Here is a 22,557-nt window from a genome sequence, read left to right on the forward strand (position 1 = left end):
CTCTTTTTAATGTTGGTGTACATGCACCCCTATTGTTCCTTGTTATATCTTCAATTGTATTTCTCCATCCTTTTGTAACATCTTGTGATGATTAAATGAATGATTTTTGTTTTTCAGCAAAAGTAATGTTGTGATGTTATTCATATTAACATACAGTACAGCTTGCACAGATGCACAAGAATACAACATAAGGATAAGCATGGGCAACAATAAATAAATATTTGTTTATTTGAAAATCAAAAAATGATTTAGTGGGAAAATAATGATAATAATCATAAAGTGCTTTTCAAAACCAAAGTAAAAGTGCTTTGCAAGGGTGAGCCCAGTTTTAAAACAATGTAGGATTCAAGCAAAACCAATCAAGCAATTTTAAGAAAAACAAAGAAACAGCAACCCCAACAATAACAAAAATGTCATTAATGAAGCAGATAAGCAAAGTTGGCAGTTAAATGCTCAAAATATTGCACTGAGGTAGCCTATATAAAATCAGACAATTAGAATAAAGAAAGAAAAAAGATCACAACACCCAATGGCATTACAAGATGATAAAAACAATATTGATAATAAAATAAGACGTTTAAAATAAATGGTTTGCTAAAAGTTAATAAAAATGTTTTTGGAACAGACAAGAGGTGATTGAAAAGAGCATAAAGGACAAGTGAATTAAAGTCATTACCGTTTTATCTGAAAACATAGATAAAACTGGTTCAGTCAGTTTTTGTCATCCCACTTGGCTGCATTACAAATATTTTTAAACATGTTGTACCAGAAGAAAAGGAGTCATCCCTACTGTACATCCTCTTTCAATTTATAATATAGCCTATTTATATATATCTTTGAATACGACTTCATCGTACGTGTTTGTATTTTTATTGTCGCCATAATATTATTATAGTGTTCCAATGTGACACCAAATGCTTCGGTCTTTTCACAAGTTTTCTTACACTTGAATATTTGCACTCACGCGTGTCTGACAACGTCACAGTTTCAGTAACACTTCCCCTCCTTAAAAAGATACTTGCGCACACTTCGTACATCAAAGTCGCGCTGATCTTTCCCGGTTATGAGTATGTGACATTGACAGAAAGACAGCATCGATGCGGGGGCAAAGAAATATGATTGCGGGTGAGTCAGACTTTTTCGGGTCTCTTTTCTGTGGTCTGAGTTATTGGTAGTGTTGGTAGAATGACAAAAAACGGTCTATTTTTATTTTTTTATTTATTGACAAACATGATCAAATACTATCTTTCATTTTGCATTTTTGGAGACTAAGAATCGTTGGTCTACATCTACATGTAATGTTAAATCATGGAATATTTGGTTCAATGTTGACGTTCACCTGTAGTTTAGTAATACAGTATGGGGAACTTTTAAATCAAAAGTGATTTAAATGTTTCGCGAGGCTGACACTAAATTGTTTATTACATAAAGTAAACATAATGCTCCTTTGAAACGGAATAAAACATTTTTTTAAACTAAATTTAGTATGTTTGTGTGCTGTAGTAACCATATTAGCAAGGTTTTAAAAATTGGCTTTAAAAAAAAAAGTCTAGCATAAGTATATTGTATATCTATACTGTGTGATCAATAAACCACCAAAAGGACATAAACTAAGCAATTAACATATTTTCATGACAACATAGTTATTGTTTCTTGTTTTTATGGTTGCATTTCTCATGTATATTTGTTTAAAATGCCTTTTTTTAAATAGCCTCATGCTATGCACAAAAGAATACAAACATTTGAAATAAAATTATATGTTCTCTCTTTCTAGCTGTCTTACTGCTGTGTGCTGTCAAGCTTGACTGCTCTAATGGCGTTGCAGCACAGCATCAAGCCTGTGTACCCAGTCAAGAGGTAAAAGCTGCAGGGTTCCCTACTGCCAGTTAACAGAAATATTCAAATTATTTATAAATATTTGTACATGTCCTCTTTGTTTCTGTGCATTTCTGAAACAAAAGGAACCTGTTATTCCTTTAAGTTCCAGTAAATGCACAGGGAATGTAAACATACATATAGTACATGTAGCTGGCAGGTTTTACAGATCAAAGTGTCATTTTATGTTTGCTTTTTACAAAGTGCATTTGTGCAGCACACACATGTTGTCATGAATGTCATTACCAACCGCTTCAAAACACGAGAACATATTAACAGCCAAAACAAAAGTACCTGACATGTGAAGCGGGGGTTTTATGAGTCCTCCACCACAGGGTTTTGGGCATCAGACACTTAATTTCCTGCATTCTGGTGATTTTTTTATGCACAAATGTGTTAATTTTCTGCATCAATTTAAATTCAAATGACTTTAATTTTGTCAAAATAAGTCCTCTGCTTCTTTTTTGGGTTAATTGGGTGGACAAATAATGCAAAAGCTACAACTTGATCTGGTTATTCACTTAGAAACAGAAAAACAAAAGTGCAGATCAACAAGAGGTTGTGAAACATCGGAGAGGGAAATAGCAAAGGCTGACTAAATTTGCTTGTTTTATTTCTGCTCCTCAGTTTAAAGTTGGTCCTGTAATGTGTCATTTATGTGTAACTTTTAAAAAGATGGCACCTGTAAAAGCAGCCAAGAGATGAGTAGTTAAAGTTATTAATTTTTGACATGTCCGAAAAAACACATATTTAGATAATGCCATTAAGTATAGCTGAATTCCATGTAGCTGCTTTAGTTTCAGGGTCCTCGTATTGTTCATGGGATGAGTAACACCTGCACTTTCACTGCAATAACAAATCAAAACTGTCTTTTTATAGATTGCAGCATTAATGTTTAAATAAAGTAATTTGTAGTAACAAAAATGGAAACATTCATCTGTTGGCTACTTGATCTTGCCGATGTCTTCTAATTCAAACACAAACAAGCAATAGCTGTACTTCATAATGTGCATGCTTTTGTAACATTTGTACAAATTTCCATGCAATCAAAATGCTACTTAGTGAACAATGGTTAAAAAGTGAGCCTTGTCTTTCAGGTGGCATGTTTTGAGCCAGCTGACTATCTGAATGCATCTGGCTCTGTCAGCATTGAGGTATATTTCGGTAAGACACTCAACATCTCCCTGGAGCACTTCTCTGAACAAACTGTCTGCCAATGGACCAGAGGAGTAAACCCAGTAAAGACAGTGTAAGTGATGGTCTGCTGAGTATGTTTTACCTTTTTATCATATGTAAATGATCAAACTGACTCTCTTTCTCAAACCTCAACAGAAACGGGAGTCAATTCATGATCCTACCACGGCTTTCCGAGACAGATGCGGGGGAGTACACGCTGAGATGTGAAACTAGTGACGGGAGCAGGTCCTCAATGACCGTGTCTCTGCATGTAGCAATGAGTGAGTAACAACTCTCTCTCATATCTCATCACCTCATCAGTCAGTGCTCAACACAGCAAACAAAGCTCTCTGTTGATGGCAATTAAAATAATTATGTTTTTAGAACGTCCAACAAAACCAAAGTTGACGCTGGACAAACCAAATGATCGATGGAGTTCCCCTATGTTCACATGCACGTCTGAGGGCCTCCCGATGCCCACATATGAATGGACTGGGTAAGATGCATAACATGAGTATGCATAATACAGAGTAACTGATAACAGTGTAAGATTGTTTTTTTAAATTAAAAAATCTCATATTAGTGGGACCTTCTCAATAATATTCTTTCTTTTGAACAGAGACATTAATGGGAAAGCTGTTTCCACAAGCAGTGGAAGGACGGCGAGCACAATATCCAGCAGTAAATATTCTAAAAGAGGGGTGATGTGCTGTGCTACTAATGCTGAAGGACAGGAATGCTCCCAACTTTATGACTATGGTAGTTAAATATTACAAGTTCATCCTACAGATGATTTATTCATAGAAAATGGCTACAGATGGAAGATAGTTTGCTCAGTTTTCATGTCAACTACCTGAAAAGGTTGTAGGAAAAGCAGTTTAAAGCCTATAAGTTATAGCATAGAAAACAATTATTATGCTAAAAATGAATTGTGATTTTTTTTGGGGGGGGGGGGGCTTACTGTGTATTCCAGACATGGACAGTGACTACATGCAAAATGATGAGGTTTATAAGTTGATTGTGAGCCCTGGTCAGCCTCTACTTCTTCGCTGCCGAAAACAAGAGGACGTGGAAACGCAACTTGTATGGGAGACTGACTACAGAATACTAGATGCCGAAACATTAGCATGCCCTTCTAAAGTCAAAAATGAGGTACAGTAATTCTCACAGAAATTTTCTTTTCAATTTTTATGAGAACAAACCTGGATTATTTCTCTTTATGTCTGTAAGACAAGGAAACTATAAATATATGTTTGTATCTTTCGTTGTTTCTTTGGTCTAAGACTGGCATGAATCATAAATTTTTCTTATCTAAATCATAACAACCTTATGTTTTACTTCCAGGTCTGCATTAAAAATGACTCTCATGAAGAGAGTGCGATGGCTTACCTGTTCATCGAGTCAGTTGGTGTAGATCACGGAGGCACGTACACCTGCAGGACTGAAAATCAAAAAAACAAGTCTGTTGAAATTCATATCCAAGGTTAGTAAAACAAATTCTATTTTATTCTTTTTTCAAACAGATGTTTTATCCTGTTTGTACCATTTGTTCTGATGTCATTCTGGTGTTGCTTCAGCTGAGGGTTTCCTCTTCGTCCAGCTGGATAAGACAAAGATCTTACCAGCTCAGAACGCCTCCAGCTCCTGTTTGCAAGCCAGTGTTTCCTACCATCCTGTGCTCGAGATCTGTTCCTGGGAAACTCCTGAGAAAACTATGACTAAATGTGTCAGGGACACCTGGGTAACAAAACACAGGTAGCTGCATGAAGCAATGTTCCTGGAACCAAAATCTAAAAATGTTGCACAGTATTAACTGTCATGGAAAAGAACTGAATTGTGTTGTGTACTCTACATACTGATGGCCAATACGGAAGCTCTAAAAGACAAGTGAGAAAAAATATAATTAATAAAGTCTGATCTCTCTTTAACGGGTTAAAAGAAAATTTTTCTAACTTACCTTTTTTTTATCTGTGAAACAGGTGAAAAAAAGTTGTGTTCTTCATGCACTCTAAACACAAAGTACAAACTGTATATTGTGTGTTAGAGCGTTACTGCCATGACTTTGTTTTCGCTAGAAATGTATTTAATTATTGGAAAAATGTTTTCACTCAGTTCTTATGGTCAAATAAGATTTTTTTTTAAAAATTGTTTGCATTTTTTTCAGTTGCAGCATAATAGAAAGACTTGACAATAGGATTATATAACTGCTGACACAAAACATGTGCGTCGTGCTGAGAGTGCATGAAAAAAATTAAAACTTGCAAGACATCAATTCTCTTGACCAATTTAGAAGAAGTAGTGCACATCATCCTCTTGTGGCCAAAATTAGTATTACAACATCAAACTTAAAAAAAAAAAAATTAAAAATATAAGAAGATCTTAAAAAAACACATGCTAAACCTTTATTTTTCAACAGGCAACCCTTTATGATTAAAATAAAAGATGAAAAACTGTTCTTAACTTACCTCACTTACCTGTTCTTAAGCCACAAACTTTTATTTATTTTTTTATCACTTAAAATAGTAATAATAGTAATAATAGTAATAGGATCACCAGATTTCTTTCCCTCACTTGCTTCTCTGGGCTTCCATAGGTAATCTAACTAGCCTTTTGGAAATAATATTATATGAGGTGTATTGACTTTTGGATGGTTTGATGTGAATGTTATCTCCGCAGCACTGTGAAGTTGTGTGACGTACTCAGATCAGGCGATTATAAACTACACTTGGAGGCTGGAGGACGAAAGGAAACAAAGACTATATCAGTGTGTGTTGTAGGTAAGACAGATTTTTTTTGGTGCACATCTGGTATTTATCAAAATAACTTCTGCACGATTATATCACTTTTTAAACTTATATTACAGTTACATTTTAAATCACGCAAAGCCTATTGTACATTGACTTTGTTTCAGACAAACCACAGTTCAAATTCGGGATTAATAACGCAAATAATACCTTCACCTTCGAGACTGAGAGTCTTGTGCCAGCAAATTATACCTGGATGACTTGTTCTTTGTCCAATGAGAGGTAGGCTCACTGTCAAAATATGTAGCCCTGGTACACACACAGACACACACACACACAGACACACACACACACACACAGATTCAGATTTCCTCAGGTCTCTGCTCTTTGTCTCAGTTGTGAAACAGACTTTTCCTGGAAGGAGGTCCCTGATTCTTCTCAGTCAGACTCTGATGTCCTCTGTAAGAAGACAATCAGAAGCTCTTTGAGCAAAAATCTAGTTGAAGGACACCATTTAAGGTTTTGCCTAACAAACTCAGTCGGCTCCTGGTGCCAAACTCAGTACCTGTACTCTTTACCTTCTCCCGAATACTCCAGAGGTAGTGAGATCAATTTCACATTACAAAATCATGAAATTATTGTTTTTTGATGATTGTCATAAGAACTTGTCCTTCATTACTGTTTGCAGGTGGTCCAGAAAATGATGACAGCAGCTTGATGATGCTGAAAGTGGGCAGTTTGATCCTGCTTCTGGCTTTGACCATAGTTATTGTGGTGCTGTTGTACTTTGTCAAAAAGAGGGTATGTATTACACATCTACAAACATACACACACAAACATGCATGAGGACATACTACCAACCACTTTTGTTTTTCCAATAGAAACCCCAGTATCAGCCCCAGCTTCAGATAATCCAGATGGTTGGACCCAACGACAATGATTACATCTACATAAACTTCAAGGACTTTGAGTACAACATGAAATGGGAGTTTCCCCGTGAGAACCTGGAACTGGGTATGAACTTCACTCAGCATCAGACATGATAACACGAACACCGCATAATTATTAGTAATGTATAAAATTTATTTAAAAAGTAGGGTTTGGACACCCTCTGCACATGGAAGATATTATCATAGAAGGTTTTCTGACAGAAATCGATCCATTTTAATCCAACCTACAAATTTTTTTTGTTGACCTTAACCAAGAAACCCCTCTCTGGTAGAAAGTTTTCCAGGCAAACTTTTTTTAACAATGTCCCCTCCAGGGGTGAGACGATAAATCTCAGGAGATTGTCTGTGTGTGAAGCATGCTCACCTACTCCAGATAATCAATTTGGTTTAGGCGATGGGTCTAGCACCTGCGTATAACATGCAGGAGGCTGGACATGACATGGATTACACCGTGGTCATGTAGCTGGTTTGTAATCTGGTCATCAGATAGTGGCCATTTAATGGGCTGATAACATCCCTATTGGATCCTTGAACAGTTGTGTAAATGAAACCATGTGACAAGTTAAGAGGGGCAATTTCTCTTTGGTAGGACTGCTAACAACTCTTACACATCATAAGAGTGACAAGGGGCCCTAAACTGGACCCTGCTACTTTTGTAAGGGGTGACAAGCTTTAAGTTGTTGGGTGCCACTGGTTTAATCTTTAGTAAACTAGTAAGTGCAGCTTGGGTAAATGTACTTATTTGCTTTCCACCACTTGCATTCTTTATGTTTTGTTCCAAGTTTCCTTACAATAAAGTTGTGCTTTCCTGTAAGGTCAGTATGTGTCTCTGTGTCCTCCCCAGGTCAAGAACTGGGCTCTGGGGCTTTTGGCATGGTGGTCCAGGCTACAGCTTATGGCATTAACAAGCCTGGAGTCTCACAGCAGGTGGCCGTCAAGATGCTCAAAGGTCAGTGTTTTATATTTATTCCGTGAGTGAAATGCAAAATGTAATGTTTTTTCAGTAGCTGATATGACATTTGATGCTGCAGAGAAACACCAGACAGTTGAAAAGGAGGCTCTGATGTCGGAGCTGAAGATGCTGACTCACATCGGTCACCATGCCAACATTGTTAACCTGCTCGGGGCGTGCACAGAGTCAGGTATAGTTACCACAACTTTGTACACACTCATTGCCCCTATTTTCATCCCAAATAGGTTGGTGGTGTTTGTCAGACAGGGAGACACATCTAGTGATTTCAGACACCGCCCTCATTTGTTGTTTGTTTTCTTTCTAGGACCCATATACCTGATTTTCCAGTACTGCTGTTATGGAGATCTGCTGAACTACCTGAAGACAAAAAGAGAGTGCTACCACAAGTCTGTGACTGATGCTTTCAACAAAGACCGATTCAGCAGCATTTACCACAACCAGCCCAGGAAAAGCTCTGGGTGCGAAAATTGGGGGGGGGGGGTATTGGGCTGTAAAGGCAGCAAAGGGATGGATTAAAAACATAATGAAAAGATCCTATACATGTACAGGCATTTTTGAAAAAGTGTGTTTGAAGTTTCACATTATTATAACAATCATTGCATGTGTGTGTTTCCTCAGTGAGCTTGACAAAGCGGTGGACAATTACGTGCCCATGCACAGCTCCACCACCAGAGGGCAGGAGGACATCGCCCTCCTCAACATCTACTCTGGAGACATGGACGGCTTTGAAGGTGAAAAAATACACCTGAAGTCAGAACATGCATGTTATCGAACAGATATATTAACACCTTCAGTTGTCCAAGCAATGAGCCGTGTTGATCCTGACTGGTCCAACTTTATGTGCAGACCCAGCGATCTACGAAGACCCAGACGATCAGACAGAGGACCTGCAAACCCTGACCTTTGATGACCTGCTCAGCTTTGCCTACCAAGTGGCCAAAGGCATGGAGTTCCTCTCCTCCAAGAACGTAAGAGACAAAGAGACACAACTCTGCAAATCTTTCTAAACTTACATCTATCAACATTTCACACTTGAAACAAATATTTTGATGACTGATTAATCATTAAGGTCTTTTTTTATTTTTTATTGGCAGATAGATGGTTTACAAAAGACAATTATAAATACTTTACTTCAGGCCTATATTTTGAAATCCATATATCACAGTAAAATCAAGTGCTTAACTTTTGCTTTATAAAAATGTTATGGACACTTTTCAGTATTGTATGGCATTTTATAGACCAATAATAATAATAATAATAATACATGTGAAAGAACATGCATATGAGAGTTTGTCGATAAATAAAAGGTAGCAATACACCTATTCAAGCAGATGAAGCAAACACATCAGCAATGATAATAAAACAAAGGTAATCCTTTTGATTGTCACAGGGATAAATTCATTTTTAAATGTATTGAATATGGTGCAATGGGCTCTAAACGTCATACCTGAAGGCAGAGACTGGTTCACATAGTTTAAAACAGGGCATGGGTCATTAGCTATCATTAGCTTGCCTAAGTAATTAATTGATTTTTTTAAAAAATGACTACATTTGAATGCAAAATTTGAATAATAATAATCTTTATTTTGCCAATTTACATATGTTCTCAAATATAAGCAATGTTGGCTTGTAGATATGAATAACAAATTTTGTGCAATATGCAAATTTTCCTAACCTTTTGTTTCTCTTTTTACTGGTCTGTTTTAGACAGATATGTATGGACATTAAAAGCACAAATGCAAAATCGCATGCCAAGCCAGTAAACTGACATGTCAGCAATAAACGCAAACTCTTTACATGTCAAACTGAAGTCACAGGCTTGGTCACTGTGGGTTATGTGTGTTGTGATTGAAGTAAATGTCCTGATCATTTGTCCTGTGTGTGTGCAGTGTATCCACCGAGACCTGGCAGCTCGAAACGTCTTAGTGACAAAGGGCAGACTGGTGAAGATCGGTGACTTTGGACTGGCCCGGGACATCGACAATGACTCAAACTACGTTGTGAGAGGAAATGTATGTCACATGATTTGATTTTACAGCATCCTCTGTATCATTATGCATGTATATTTTATTACTTCTCACACATTTTGTGGGTGACGTGGCTTTGCAGGTGCGTTTGCCAGTGAAGTGGATGGCACCAGAGAGCACCTTTCAGGGGATCTACACCATGAAGAGTGACGTCTGGGCTTATGGCATTCTGCTCTGGGAGATCTTCTCACTTGGTAGCTTTTGCCAGCACTCTCTGTGAGCAGTGCATTAAAAAAAATTAAGAACAAGCACATGATCAATGATTAACATCAACTCTTTCTGTGTGACTCCAGGTGTTACTCCGTACCCGGGCATGAAGGTGGATCACATGTTCTATTCAATGATTGAGAGAGGATTTAAGATGGAGTGTCCGTACTACGCCAGTGAGGCTGTGTAGGTGTCTTTTGTCTGTATGCAACTCAGTATTTCAGTTGATTTACAATGACAGTGTCATGATAAAGTTGATATTTGAATCATTTGCACAATTACAGTTAATAATAGCAGTGAAATCTATAAAAGACAGTATAAATATACATGCCGGAAAACATTTTTCAGTGAATGGCAACATATTCAAGCAGTGGCGTAAAGGAGCCTATCTACAAGCATTAACTCAATTTTGAGGTGCTTGAACTTTACTTGACTGTTTGCTATTGCTATTTTCTGCTTTTATGTCATCACATTTCAGAGTGACATACTGGTCTTCTTACACTGCTACAGTTATTTAAGAACATTAGTTACTTCAATACAAAAAAAGTAAGATCCAACTGTGTGGTAAAAATATTCCAGCCTGTTTCCAATGCAAATCAAGTAAAAAAATCAAGTTTCAATTCAGACAGTCTAGTTAGTTTTGTAGACAGGGTCATATGAATAAAAGCAGGTTGAACTAATTACGCTAAAAGACATTTTTACTTGTTTAAAGTCTAGGTTTTTAGACCTAAGAAATGTATAACCAGGTGTTTGCAGGTCTTTAAAAAGTTTAAAATTTATTTTCAAGTAAATTGCTACAAACATTTTATCAAGTATAATTTATTATTTATTAAAGTGTTATTTTTTATTATTTAATTTGATTTTGTTGAAATGAGCCAAGTTCTTCTGCATAAAAAAATCATATTTCTGATGTTACAAATCAAAAACCTACCACTAATTGTCCATTGTTTGGGGGTTTTTTTAACCCTATTGCACTTAAACATATTCTTACATAAAAACCTACCTCTTCACGGGACCAGGGATGCATTAACGGACTGGCCTACCGGGCACAAGCACAGGGGCCCGAAGAGTCAGGGACTTTGCTGGCCATCACCTGCAACACAATTGCAGGCACAAAATTACCACAAAGAGACACAAAAACTCAGAGATGTGTAGTGATGATTACAAAGAGACAAGAAAACAACAACAAAAAGAGGTTAAACAACTACAGAGTCTGAGTGCCTTCCTCTTTTTTAGGAGTGGTGATGGGGTCTTCTACATGTCTGTACCTAGTGGCCCGCTGGCTCATAATCCGCTCATTCACAGGACCACATTATATTCGCAATTCACAATTTGTCCAGATATGAACTTTATATCTGGTCTAAAATAATCTTGAAAAGGTCTGAAAAACATTAAATTTAAGTGTCTGATACCTGTTGACTCCATGTTTCCGATTAGAGTCTTTCTGCCGTTCGAGATTGATATAGTTAATAGTTAAAAGTTAAACTCCACTTTGACCAGCTACAATATTAACAACAATCTGCTTACACATTACTAGAAAAATAACAGTTATCCAGTTATACTTTGAAATTGGCCTTTTGCAGTTCCTTTCATGCTTTAAGTCAATTATGATAACAATACTTACATGTTATTCCTCTAAAGTTGAATTTTGAGTGCAAAAATTTTACACGTTACAAGTATTAGTAGATTGCTGCATTGATACCTTCACTTAAGGATCTTTTCCACCACTGTCTTCAAGACCACACAAATACAGTAGCGCAGCCACCTTTGACTATATTACTGATAAAAACTAAGAATCTAAATACAGGAATGTATTTCATGACTTTTCCTCCATGACTTTGTCCTCCAGGTATGGGATGATGTGTAAGTGTTGGGCTCTGGATCCCTGCAGCCGACCATCTTTCTCCAAACTGGTGTCTTTCATGTGTGATCAGCTGACAGACAGAGAGGAGAAGGTAGGCCTTTCATTAAAAATAGCCTATTTGTCTTATCTTTTTCACCTTCACAGCTGAACAGACATGTAATATTGTATCTGATCTACAAGTATATCCTTCCTCTCTCAGCTCTACCAAAACATGCTTGATCAAACATCCAGCGACTATCAGAATGCACCAGCCGTTTTGGACATTTCCGCCTTGACAAAGCAGAACGAGAACAAGACGCAGTCAGCCAATGATTACTGTCGAACCCATACTACTGAAGAAAGCAAAGCAGAGGTGTCCAACTCCGATGCTGTAGCAGACGAGGAGAAGCTCGTGAAGCCATCTAAGGCAGAGTGATCATCAATTAATGTAAATATTCAAACCCATTTATCTACATCTATAATAAGAGTTAAGATTTTTTCATCATAATAATCTCGAGAGTGACAGTAGAATGCACTTGCTTTATATTCTGTTTGAATATTATGCATATGGATTTCAAATGAATTATATGTTCTGTAAAACTGTGATTTAACTATAAATACTGATTTTCTAACTTTTTTTTGTGCAGCTAAAAATACATTTAAAAATCCCTAAATGGAACCTAAATATTCTCAGGACTTAAGAATATGGAGTTGAACTTTTTTCCTTTTTTTCTTGCATTAGGCCCACATATTGTAGCAACTTATCAAATTTTGGTTTTAGGTTTTATCTTGTACATATCATGAATATATTATTATGCTTTGAAAAATTACAGTTATTTTTCCATTGTGGTCTCTTATGTTATGTCGGCATTATTAAACCAAATTTTTGTACACATTTCTATATTTTTTCAAAACAAGCCTTCATATTTTAAATATTTTAGAGGATTTTGTATTAGGTTTCTTTGTTTGTGTTTGTTTCAGCATTATGCCTGCAATAAAATGTACTTTACACAGAGAAACAGTGTAGGTCAGCTGTATGTGTCTGATTTGTCAAAAGTTCAGTCAAAAAGGGACTTTTTGTAGCGGTTTACTGTGATTTTACACCGGCCCAAGAGCAAGGGGAAAAAAGGATTTATTGTTGAGTTTTGCTGGTGGATGAAGCAGGCAGATCGCAGTGAAGCTAAGGCTGGTGGTGAGAGGCTGGAGTGAAAACTGTGTGGCTTACGGCACTAAAGGAGCTGTGGTTGGAGCCACCGGCGGTGATAGGCTCTGCGGCGTGCGGCCAAGGCGCTGGAGCTCCGTGAAATGAGGGACACTGAGGAGCAGAAACAATCTGGCAGCATGGAAGTGAGAGTCCAAGGTTTTTAAGCTGCTGTTGATGAGAGTGGAGTGTGCAGCAGGTGTGCATGCAGAGCTCCAGCACCAGGAAGCCACGCCTTCAAGGTCTCATGCTCTCTGACACGCTCAACAACATGTGAACCTAAATAACTGGAATTTAAAATGTATTTCTCCTTTGCCAGTTTAATCATGCGGGTATAAAGATTGCCATTGTTTACAGGTGTGTAAGTTGTGATATTTACTTTATTCCAAATGTATTCTGTGTGTCATTCATGCATTATACTGTACTTGGAATTCTTCAATAAAAAAAATATGTTGTAAATCTAATGTAACAGTTTACATATTACAGTCTAAAACAGTGGTGCTCCACTTATAGCCCGTGGGCCAAATCTGGCCCTGTATAGGCTGCCAGGTAGCTCCAGTTCACAAGAAAAACAGTGATTGACACTGGGAATTATTTTTGTACTTTTAGAATACATAAGGTGCCAGAGTACATAAAATAGTGTAAAAACAGAACTTGTTTGTCAAAACAAGTGCCTGTGAGGTGCCAACATAGCTTAGCCCCTTATGTCCTAAAATCCTAAAAAAAAAAAAAACATACTAAATTCCTAGATATGTCCTGAAATCCAAGAAATCCTGGAAATGCCCTAAAATCTTAGAAATGTCCTAAAATCCTTAACTCATGTATGGGGCTGCAACGACGGGCCCCTGGCCTCCTGTCATTTTGCAAAAGTGGTCCAAAGGAACTTGAGTATCCCTTGCCTACAATATATACAGTTATATGGTAAATAGTCATATTAAGCACACATTCATGCAACTTGTTTGTATTGTATACTAGCTTACTCGTGATTATCACAGGACAGAAAGCGTATGGAAAAAAAATGTTATTTGAAATCAGACATATTTTGCCATCAGACAAATGTAGTAGGGAACAAAATTTGCCTGTGAGTTGTAGTAGGTAGAACAAAGTTGCATAAAATCAAAATACTCAAATAGAGAACTAGTGCATTGAATTTATACCTAAATGTACTCAGTTACATTTGACCGCTGCAAGTAGTAATCCCCATAAATAAATATCCTGCTGTAAGTGTAGACTGTGGACAGCAGGGGTTGTAGTTTTGCCATCTCTGAGCAGTGAGAGAAAGCAGAAATACAGGAAGTGCCATATTATGTTTACCTGTTTACCTGAAGGGTCCAGTTGTATCTGGATGTACTCATTTACCTTGGTATTCTGCTGATGCAGATGGTGTGAACATGTGTGAATAATCTAATGTTGTTCAAAAGTAACACAACACAGTAAAACATACCTAACTAATGAGCACAGTTGGGTCTTTTGTCTGTAAATGATTTGAAAAAATCATTTCCTCCCTCTGAGTGTGATAGGTGGTACAAATAGGCCTACAGTCATTCTATAGGACCTTGTTATAAATGTTTTAATATATTCTCCCTATCGAGGGGCTACTGGTGCATCTTTTTTATATATTTATTTTTGCCTTGAACAAACCCTTTTCACTTTTGTAAACTGTAAACAATTTCCCTCAGTGGGAGCTAAGCTTATTTTACTTTTTTATTCTGCAGCTTATAATAAGGAGCATGAAACTGGATAGAAAATAAAGATCTCACAAATTGCAGAGGGGACTACAGTTGCCAATGCCTCTTTTAAAGGCTATAAATAGGCACAAAACATATGATCTACAGTATCTAATATCTACAGTAGCTCAGAACAGACAAATCAAACACTGGCTAAAAATAGGGTCATCCTCTTTTTAACGTTCTTACTTCGGCCACCTGTAGTTCACCTACAGGGTTGGCACAGCGGAGAAATTTTCGGTTTTGCAGTCTCACCACTAGATGCCACTAAATCCTGCACAGTGGACCTTTAAAGTCTTCAGAAAACTCATCTTTGGTATTTCTAGTTGGTGTTGAAAAAGAACATATTAACCACAGCCAGGCACAGGGGCCTCGTTTTGTGTGTCCAAAAGTGCATTCACCCATATTGCAAAATCTGGTCCAAAGGTCTACACAACTGCTGAAGAGTCCCCACATGAACATGGACATCGCCACAGTAAATGCTCTGTCTTATGAGGATTTTGTTAATATTTTGGGAAATGTGGTGGAGAAATGTCCCATTATAACTGCTGCTGTGTGGTCGCAGCGTCCCTTCTTAAATTTGAGTGCTTTAGAGGCTGCAATCAGTGAATTCATCGATGCTCTCCCAGAATCAGGTGAGAAACATTTGGTCAAATTTTAGGTGGCTGTTTTAGAGAATGCTACCGATAATATAACGAATGCAATAATCAGTCTGTGTTTGTGTGCAGGTAAGGAGGGTATCCTCAGGTGTCACCCGGACCTCGCGGGCAGGGACCTCCAGAGCGGAACCTTGACCCGGGAGTCGCGCGAGGAGCAGGCAGGAGCTGGGATGGACGCGCTGACCTCCGCGGAAGCCTCGCGCATGGGCCGGCTCAACAAGGAGTACAAGGAGCGCTTCGGGTTCCCGTTTGTCATCTGCGCCCGGATGAACGACAAGGCCAACATATTACAGCAGCTGTCCGCGCGCGTTCAGAACGAGCGCGCGGTGGAGAGGGCGCGCGGCATCGAGGAGGTGAAGAAGATATGTCGCCTGCGCCTTCAAGGTGTCGTGCTTACTGACCCTCCTAACAAGTTATGAACTTCTGATAACTGGAGTTTATATAGTATTTTTCCTTTGTGTAACCACGTTAAGACTGTCATTGTTCCAGGGTATGTATAGACTGTGATATGTACTTTATTCCAAATTTATTTTGGGTGTTATTCATGCATCATACCGCACAATGAATTCTTCAATAAAATGTATCTCAATTGTAATTTAACAATTTATGCTGCCTAAAATATATACAAGTGGCCATCAAAAACATACTAAATAGTCATTAACACATATATACATTCATGAGCTTCTTTGTGTCAGATATTATCAGTGATGGACAGTAACAAGTACATTTATTTAGGTACTGTAATTGAGTATTTAAGTACCTGTACTTTAGTTGAGTATTATTTGTTTATCTATTTATTAAAAAGTGATTAGGCCTACTTTGACTCCACTACATTTGAAAGACAAATATTGTTGGCTGCACTACATTTGCTGTGAAGTCGGACGATGTCTTTCTTTCTTTCTTTCTTTCTTTCTTTTTCTTTTGTAGCCAGTTTTTCACAAACTTGAGTCACTTATGGTCCATTCAGAGAGGACTTGCGACCCACTTTTAAACCGCGACCCACTAGTTGGGAACCACTGTCTTAAAGGATCCATAAAAATACCAATCCTCTCAATGGGACTGCCTTAAAATGTGGATTTTAAGTCTTTTTCCATTTGTGTTTCCATCAAAATAAACAAAAAATGAACCCCTCTCGGTATGAGTCTAAGTCCCGGTCTCTATGCGGGCTCTCTGGCCCCAGCTGAGGAGAGGGAGTGAGCGTGCAGCGGGGACACAGGAGGTGAGCTGCTGAGAGGTCCGTTGGAAGAGGTGACCCCTCCCGCGGCCTCCCCCTGGTCCCCAGAGGTGATAGAGGAGTCCTGGTCCGGGTCGGCCCCCCTCGCCCTCCTGCGGTCCTCCTCCTTCTTCCACTTCATGCGCCGGTTCTGAAACCAGATCTTGATGTGTCTCTCGGTGAGGCTCAGGGTCAGAGCCAGCTCCACGCGCCGCGGCCTCGAGATGTAGCGGTTGAATAGGAACTCCTTCTCGAGCTCCAGCAGCTGGGCGCGCGTGTAGGCAGTCCTCGTGCGCTTGTTTTCCTCTGATTCAGCCATCACGTACGGTCCTGGAGGCAAACAGAGATTTAATGTCCTCACGTTTTTAATAAAAGCTATTTGAAAGTTTATTATGACACTGTAACATCTGACAAGTTGATCTTACCCTTTGAGACCTTGACAAATCGGTTTGATTTTTTTGTTGCAAAGAGATGGAGAGAAGGCAATGAACACCTTTAAGTGGCATGAACCAAGACTTTGCAATAAATCAGTTAAAAGAAATAAATAGCCTAAATAAATCCAAGGAAATTATCTGAAAATATAAAAAAAAAAGAAAGTTTGCAAAAATGAAAAACAAACAAGAAAATTCACCAGTGCAAAAGAATACATATTTTTTTCCTGTAACATAATTTAAAAGATTTAATTGTAATTCTAAATATAGTTTTCTAGACTTTAGTTTTCCTTTTTTTAGTCATTCTTTCTTTAATGGTAATTTTCAGGCATTTTTCTTGTCATGTTTTACTATTTTATTGTTATAATTATTATTGATTTTCTTGCCACACAGATTGTAAAAAGCATCTGAACACAACGACATTACCTTGTTCTTTCTGAGTGTTTGCAACATCTGTAAACCAAGTTAGTTTGACTTAACTGGATCATGACTGAGAGGATTTTGCCAAAGATGGTGGTGGTAGATTTGTGAGTCCTGTTTCATTTACATGTTTAAGAGAGTGCAAATATGATTAACTTCACTAGCAGCACAATACAGATACATTGCACAGTGACTGCAGTTACTAAAACTTGAAAAGACTGATTTAATTACATTGTCATTTTTAAGATTCAACAACATCATGAATTTAAGTAAATGTAACTAAACTTCAAGTAAACTAAACAAGTAGATATAAAATTAACATGAATTAAGTTTAATAGTTACATTTACTTACATTTTCAAGGCAATGAGTTTCCTAGATTAAAAAAAGAAGAAGTAAAATCAACTTGTCACATTGTACAGTGTTGTTTCTTTGGGCTAAATCTCAAACGAAGTCATTTAAAAATAATCGTATTAATTATCATGAAGAGAATTTCCTTTTTCTTATTATAAATTACTTTATAGACTAACAACAGGGCTTATTAAAAGTGCATGGGTTCGATTTTGACCTCTCTAGCAGGTACCTGCAGAAACCACAGTGCATATTTGTCTTCTGATAGCCAGTAAAATAAACATTTATACACTTGTAATGTAACCAGGAATTCACAATTAGGCTGTTTGAGATTTACCCACAAAATTACCATCTAATTTCTTATTCCGAGTTTAAAAAGCAACAGGTGATATGATGACACGCTATGGCTGATCTCAGGGACATGTATCGTTTTTAAACCACAGCCACGGAGACTTTTACGCACAGGTGTTGTTCCAACTATAGCTGGACTTCTGCAGTCTGTTTTTTGAGGACAACGACGGTGAGAATGAAACAAGAAGCATAACTTTTTAAAGGCTATAAACCCACAACATTACTCCTCATTTCTAGAGCCTTCTAGGAGCCCGTGGTTGTCTTTTCCGCGGACACTGAGAGTCCTCAACCTGATGAGGACCACCGTTTAGTCTCACTGATGGCCTCAAAATTTCATCACGGTCGTGCCAAAACATCGTTATTCCAGGAACATATTTTAAGTATGAGTTGACCAAAATAAGCTTATTCTGCGTTTTGCAGTTTGTATTTTTAGTAATGCGTCATTGTTTTAAATCGTCGCAATTTTTTTTATGCCTACAAACGTCAAATCAATTAACGAATAGCTCAGCTGTAGTATAAAGTATAGCAGCGGGACACACAAGTGCATAATGTGACATTAAAAATATGTTTCTTTCTCTCTAGAAATTTATTTTTAGTTGATTTATATTGGCAATTAAATTAAGACGATGCCTTAGCGGTGAGATATATTTTAGCTGTATTTTAATTAACCTATAATAGACAATTAGTCTATAGGTTTCACTGCAACCGTCTTTTGTGAATGCAAGCCATTGTTGATATGCCTATTTATCAAGTTATCAAGGTACGAATGACAGCTTTGACCCTTGGCGTCCACTCTGTAGCCATGTATTTTTTTTGCATGTCAGCCTCTTTAAAATGAAATGCCTTTAAGAGTAAAATTTAAATTTACAAGAATTATGCTACATGAAAATGTAATTTAACTGACATATCTTCACGGGGTTCCACGTTAATCAACAATAATAACTGTGCGCAAAATAAACCAAAAGTAGGCCACAATGTCACAAGAGAGGATTTACGCGGAATCAGTGATTTAAAAAAGAGAGTAATAACGAATCAATGATGCAAACTTTAAAAAAAACTGTGTTCAATGGTCTGAAACTCTTCCCTAATATAAGAAAAGTCTGAGACCTCCAAAGAAATGAATTTCAGGTGAAGAAAGTTAGTGGCACGTTTACATGGGAAAACACACTTAAATTTGATAAGCCTATAATTAAATCTTATGTTATAGTCTTATCAAACAGCAAAATGAATCCAAAATGACTGAATAATTTAATTTAACATGTAAAGTCTAACAATACACTTTAATATAAAAGGCCTTCTTTCGCAATGCATCAAATAAAAGCCATAATTACCCATTATTAAAGCCTATACTCTATAGTGTGATACAGCCTATTGATGGTTTAAGATACGGTCATTTGTGAACATGTTTTGTATAGACAAAACCCACATTTTTGTGATGATAAGACCTGACAAAAGCGAGCGCCGACCTTCCGGGCTTTTTACAGATTGAGTGACAAGGTAAACTGAAACACCCAGGATCACAGTGTTAGGAGCATGATGTCATTATAGGCCTCAGAAAGAGTCAGATCAAACTGTGGTTAGTGCTTTGACTACAGCTGCAAACAAATCTGCAACTGCATTTTAAATTAAGCAGAGGGAAATACAAATGGCTGATTTGAGAAGTAGATTTTCCACGATCTTTGAGTCATGTCATAGACTGATCACTGTAAAATCTAACAAGTTGATTTTACTTACTAAAAAAAATATGTTGACATTATATCTAATTAAGTTTACTTAAAATTTAGTCATATTTACTTCATTTTGTGAAGTTGTTGCAACTTAGAATTGACCATTGTAATTGTATCAATCTTTCCAAGTTTTAGCAACTTCAGTAATACAAGTTTACTGAGCTATTTATCTGGATTCTGCTGGTTGAAAAGGAGTCTGTATGTCCTAAACATGTTAACAAAACAGAACTCGTGCATCTCCAAACTTCATTATTGGCAAAATCCTCTTTGTGATGACCAAGTTACTGAAGTTGCTAAAACTTAGAGAGAGCGAGATAAATTCAATTGGTGCTTTTACTTTGCAGTGACTTCACTAAGTTAAATAAATACAGCTATATTTTTAAACGTAAATTAAGAATAATAGTTACAGTTCCTTTTCCTTTTCAAGGGAATCAGTTTCTAAGAATATTTTAGGTCAGGTCAACTTGTCAGACTTCACAGTGTTTGTTGCGGTTTGGAGGAGTTACCTGCCCACTGTCCTTTCCAGGTGTGTGAGTGAGATTTGGTGGTTTTCATCCAGGGGAAAGGGAGGTGATATCTGCTCTGTTCCCCCGTGTCTCCATACTCTGCAGCCGGCGGGAGAGGCTGCTGCTGCTGCTGCTGGAGCCCCTGAGGATGGTGGAGCGGAGGCACACCTGGATCCTCCCGCATGGGTAGGCTGTAAGAGGCGATGTCAGGAAGGCTGGCCTGCTCCAAGGCTCCCATGGACGGCGGTGTGTAGACGGAGTGCACCTGCCTGCTCATGTAGAGGCAGGGCGGCGGGCTGTGGCTGTAGTCCTCCCCCTGCGATCTCTGGTAGGCACAGGAGTCTTTAAAAACCTGAGAAGGGTAATAATGATCTTCTCGATTCATGGCTCCCGCACCTGCGCCGTGCCTCGGCGTGGATCCTTCTGCTCTACCCGTCTCTGGCGCAACTGCGAGGCCCGTGCGGCTCCTCACAGGTGTGTCACTCTGCCACCATGTGACTCCGCAGCGCCAAAGCCATTGGCTTCACTGTTTGCAGACCTATAGACTCAGTTACCGGGATCTTATGTAGCTTGTGGGACTTTTCAGTAAATTGAACAGAACGCGTAAATCAATGGCACTCTGTAAATACTGCAGCGTTTACCTGGCACCCACCTGTGTTTGCACCCAGAGCAGCGAGGGAACAGGTGAATCAGTGAGACCCTGCCTCCAGAAAACAGTTACAGAGGTCTTTAATGATCTGAAGCGCATGATAAAAACATGTTTCTCTTGTAGGGCATGCAGAATTGTCCTCAAACAATGTGTCATCGACAATTTATATGGATATATCTCCCGTTTGCACTCTGATAAATCGATATATGGGCGCAAACATCGGTTGACCTGCCAGATAAGAGACCTGCATGGAGACACAGTTGTCTGGGAAACTCGGGTGAAAAGCTCAAACACCTTTCCACAAGCTTTTTGTCAATTGTCTACACCGTTCTGAGTTTTAAAACGGACCCATTACACTTCTGCAAATGCATCATTTAACACCATTTAGCGCGCGTGGGCCCTACAAGAGCGGCCCTCGGCGGTGACAAACACAGAGCCGCTGCACTTTCGCCATGTTTGCTGGCCATTAGTCTTTAGCAGGTGTGTGTCCGCCCCATTAAACAGCAGCTCTTGTGGTAAACCAATTAAAGCTGGAGTGAGCGACAGAACTCAATTAACTGGGCGTGCGCGTGAAGCGTGTCTCCACCATCACCGCGTGCTCACCTGCGCGTTTATGCAACAGTTTGAGCCACGTGATCGGAGTGATTTACCTATTTTTCATGTAAATTGTACAGGAAGGCAGGGCTATTACCTGGATAGTGTGTATCAAGGGACTATTTGCACTGAGTTCTTCAAAAGCAATTATAGCACTTTCCACGGTATCTTAATGGGGCACTCAGCAGCGCAATAAAGTTCAAGTAAACCGATTCTATACAAATCACCCCGTGCACTATGGCTTGATGGTGTTTATATTTGATCATTGTTTCAAAGAGGAAGGAAACTGTTAACCCAGGCTGTTCCCCACTACAGTGGAGATGGACAACGTGATTTATGAAGCATGAGAGGCGTTAAACGCATTTTAAGGGACTTTCCAGACACAGAATTTGTCTGTAATGGCTTCGGCGAGGAGTAATGCATTTGAAATGTAGATATAACCGATATATATGTGAGTGAGCAAAGACAATAACAGTTGCCACGTTTATAAAATGCTACAATAAAAGAGTGTAAGCTCACACACACACACACATGGACAGAGGCCAAATGGAAAGATAAAAACAGCAACACTTTCAACGCTTGAGCAAATGTCCATCTGTTGTCCAGAAGACCTGGTGACCTCACTAAAACTCAACATGTGTGTGTGTGTGAGTTGAATCAGGGCGCTGCAAAATCTGACAGTTTGATATTACTTTTTAAAAAATCTAGAAAGTGAAATTTAAGTAAATATAACTATTAGTCTTAATTTATGTTTATTTCATATCTAACTGTTCAGTTCACTTAAAATTAAGTTTAATTTATTTAATTTTGTGAAGGTGTTGCTACTAGTTTAATAAATTATCTTTTTGAGTTTTAGCAACTTTAGTAAACTAAATTTACTGTGCTATAAATCTGTTTTTGCTGGTTGCAAACTCGTCAAATCGAACATTCTTAAA

At 38.2% G+C, this 22,557-nt stretch overlaps 3 protein-coding genes across 3 annotated transcripts; 2 read left to right on the top strand and 1 right to left on the bottom strand.

Annotated features, from left to right (window-relative positions):
* The first annotated feature begins 1,012 nt into the window (after positions 1 to 1,012).
* flt3 (fms related receptor tyrosine kinase 3) lies at positions 1,013 to 13,460 on the top strand. Its single transcript, XM_042510568.2, has 24 exons — positions 1,013 to 1,125; positions 1,775 to 1,857; positions 2,973 to 3,124; positions 3,208 to 3,332; positions 3,436 to 3,547; positions 3,671 to 3,810; positions 4,025 to 4,203; positions 4,396 to 4,534; positions 4,629 to 4,806; positions 5,728 to 5,828; positions 5,963 to 6,077; positions 6,192 to 6,394; positions 6,484 to 6,596; positions 6,677 to 6,809; positions 7,590 to 7,694; positions 7,777 to 7,887; positions 8,023 to 8,176; positions 8,337 to 8,449; positions 8,565 to 8,686; positions 9,608 to 9,730; positions 9,828 to 9,939; positions 10,039 to 10,138; positions 11,802 to 11,907; positions 12,016 to 13,460. Exons 1-24 carry the CDS (start codon positions 1,098 to 1,100, stop codon positions 12,229 to 12,231), a joined length of 3,063 nt encoding a protein of 1,020 aa, XP_042366502.2. The 5' UTR covers positions 1,013 to 1,097; the 3' UTR covers positions 12,232 to 13,460.
* A 1,687-nt stretch (positions 13,461 to 15,147) lies between these two features.
* Positions 15,148 to 15,977, top strand: urad (ureidoimidazoline (2-oxo-4-hydroxy-4-carboxy-5-) decarboxylase). The gene is made up of 2 exons (XM_042510599.2): positions 15,148 to 15,358; positions 15,452 to 15,977. The coding sequence occupies exons 1-2, from the start codon at positions 15,178 to 15,180 to the stop codon at positions 15,799 to 15,801; spliced, it is 531 nt and encodes a 176-aa protein (XP_042366533.2). The 5' UTR covers positions 15,148 to 15,177; the 3' UTR covers positions 15,802 to 15,977.
* Positions 15,978 to 16,529: 552 nt separating this feature from the next.
* On the bottom strand, positions 16,530 to 22,520 carry pdx1 (pancreatic and duodenal homeobox 1). The gene is made up of 2 exons (XM_042510598.2): positions 20,380 to 22,520; positions 16,530 to 16,925 (listed from the first exon to the last, which is right to left on the bottom strand). Exons 1-2 carry the CDS (start codon positions 20,762 to 20,764, stop codon positions 16,540 to 16,542), a joined length of 771 nt encoding a protein of 256 aa, XP_042366532.2. The 5' UTR covers positions 20,765 to 22,520; the 3' UTR covers positions 16,530 to 16,539.
* Positions 22,521 to 22,557: the final 37 nt, after the last annotated feature.

Source organism: Plectropomus leopardus, chromosome 21 (genome assembly GCF_026936395.1).
Source record: "Plectropomus leopardus strain MGB_pleo_1.0 chromosome 21, ASM2693639v1, whole genome shotgun sequence".
Lineage (NCBI taxonomy): Eukaryota > Metazoa > Chordata > Actinopteri > Perciformes > Serranidae > Plectropomus > Plectropomus leopardus.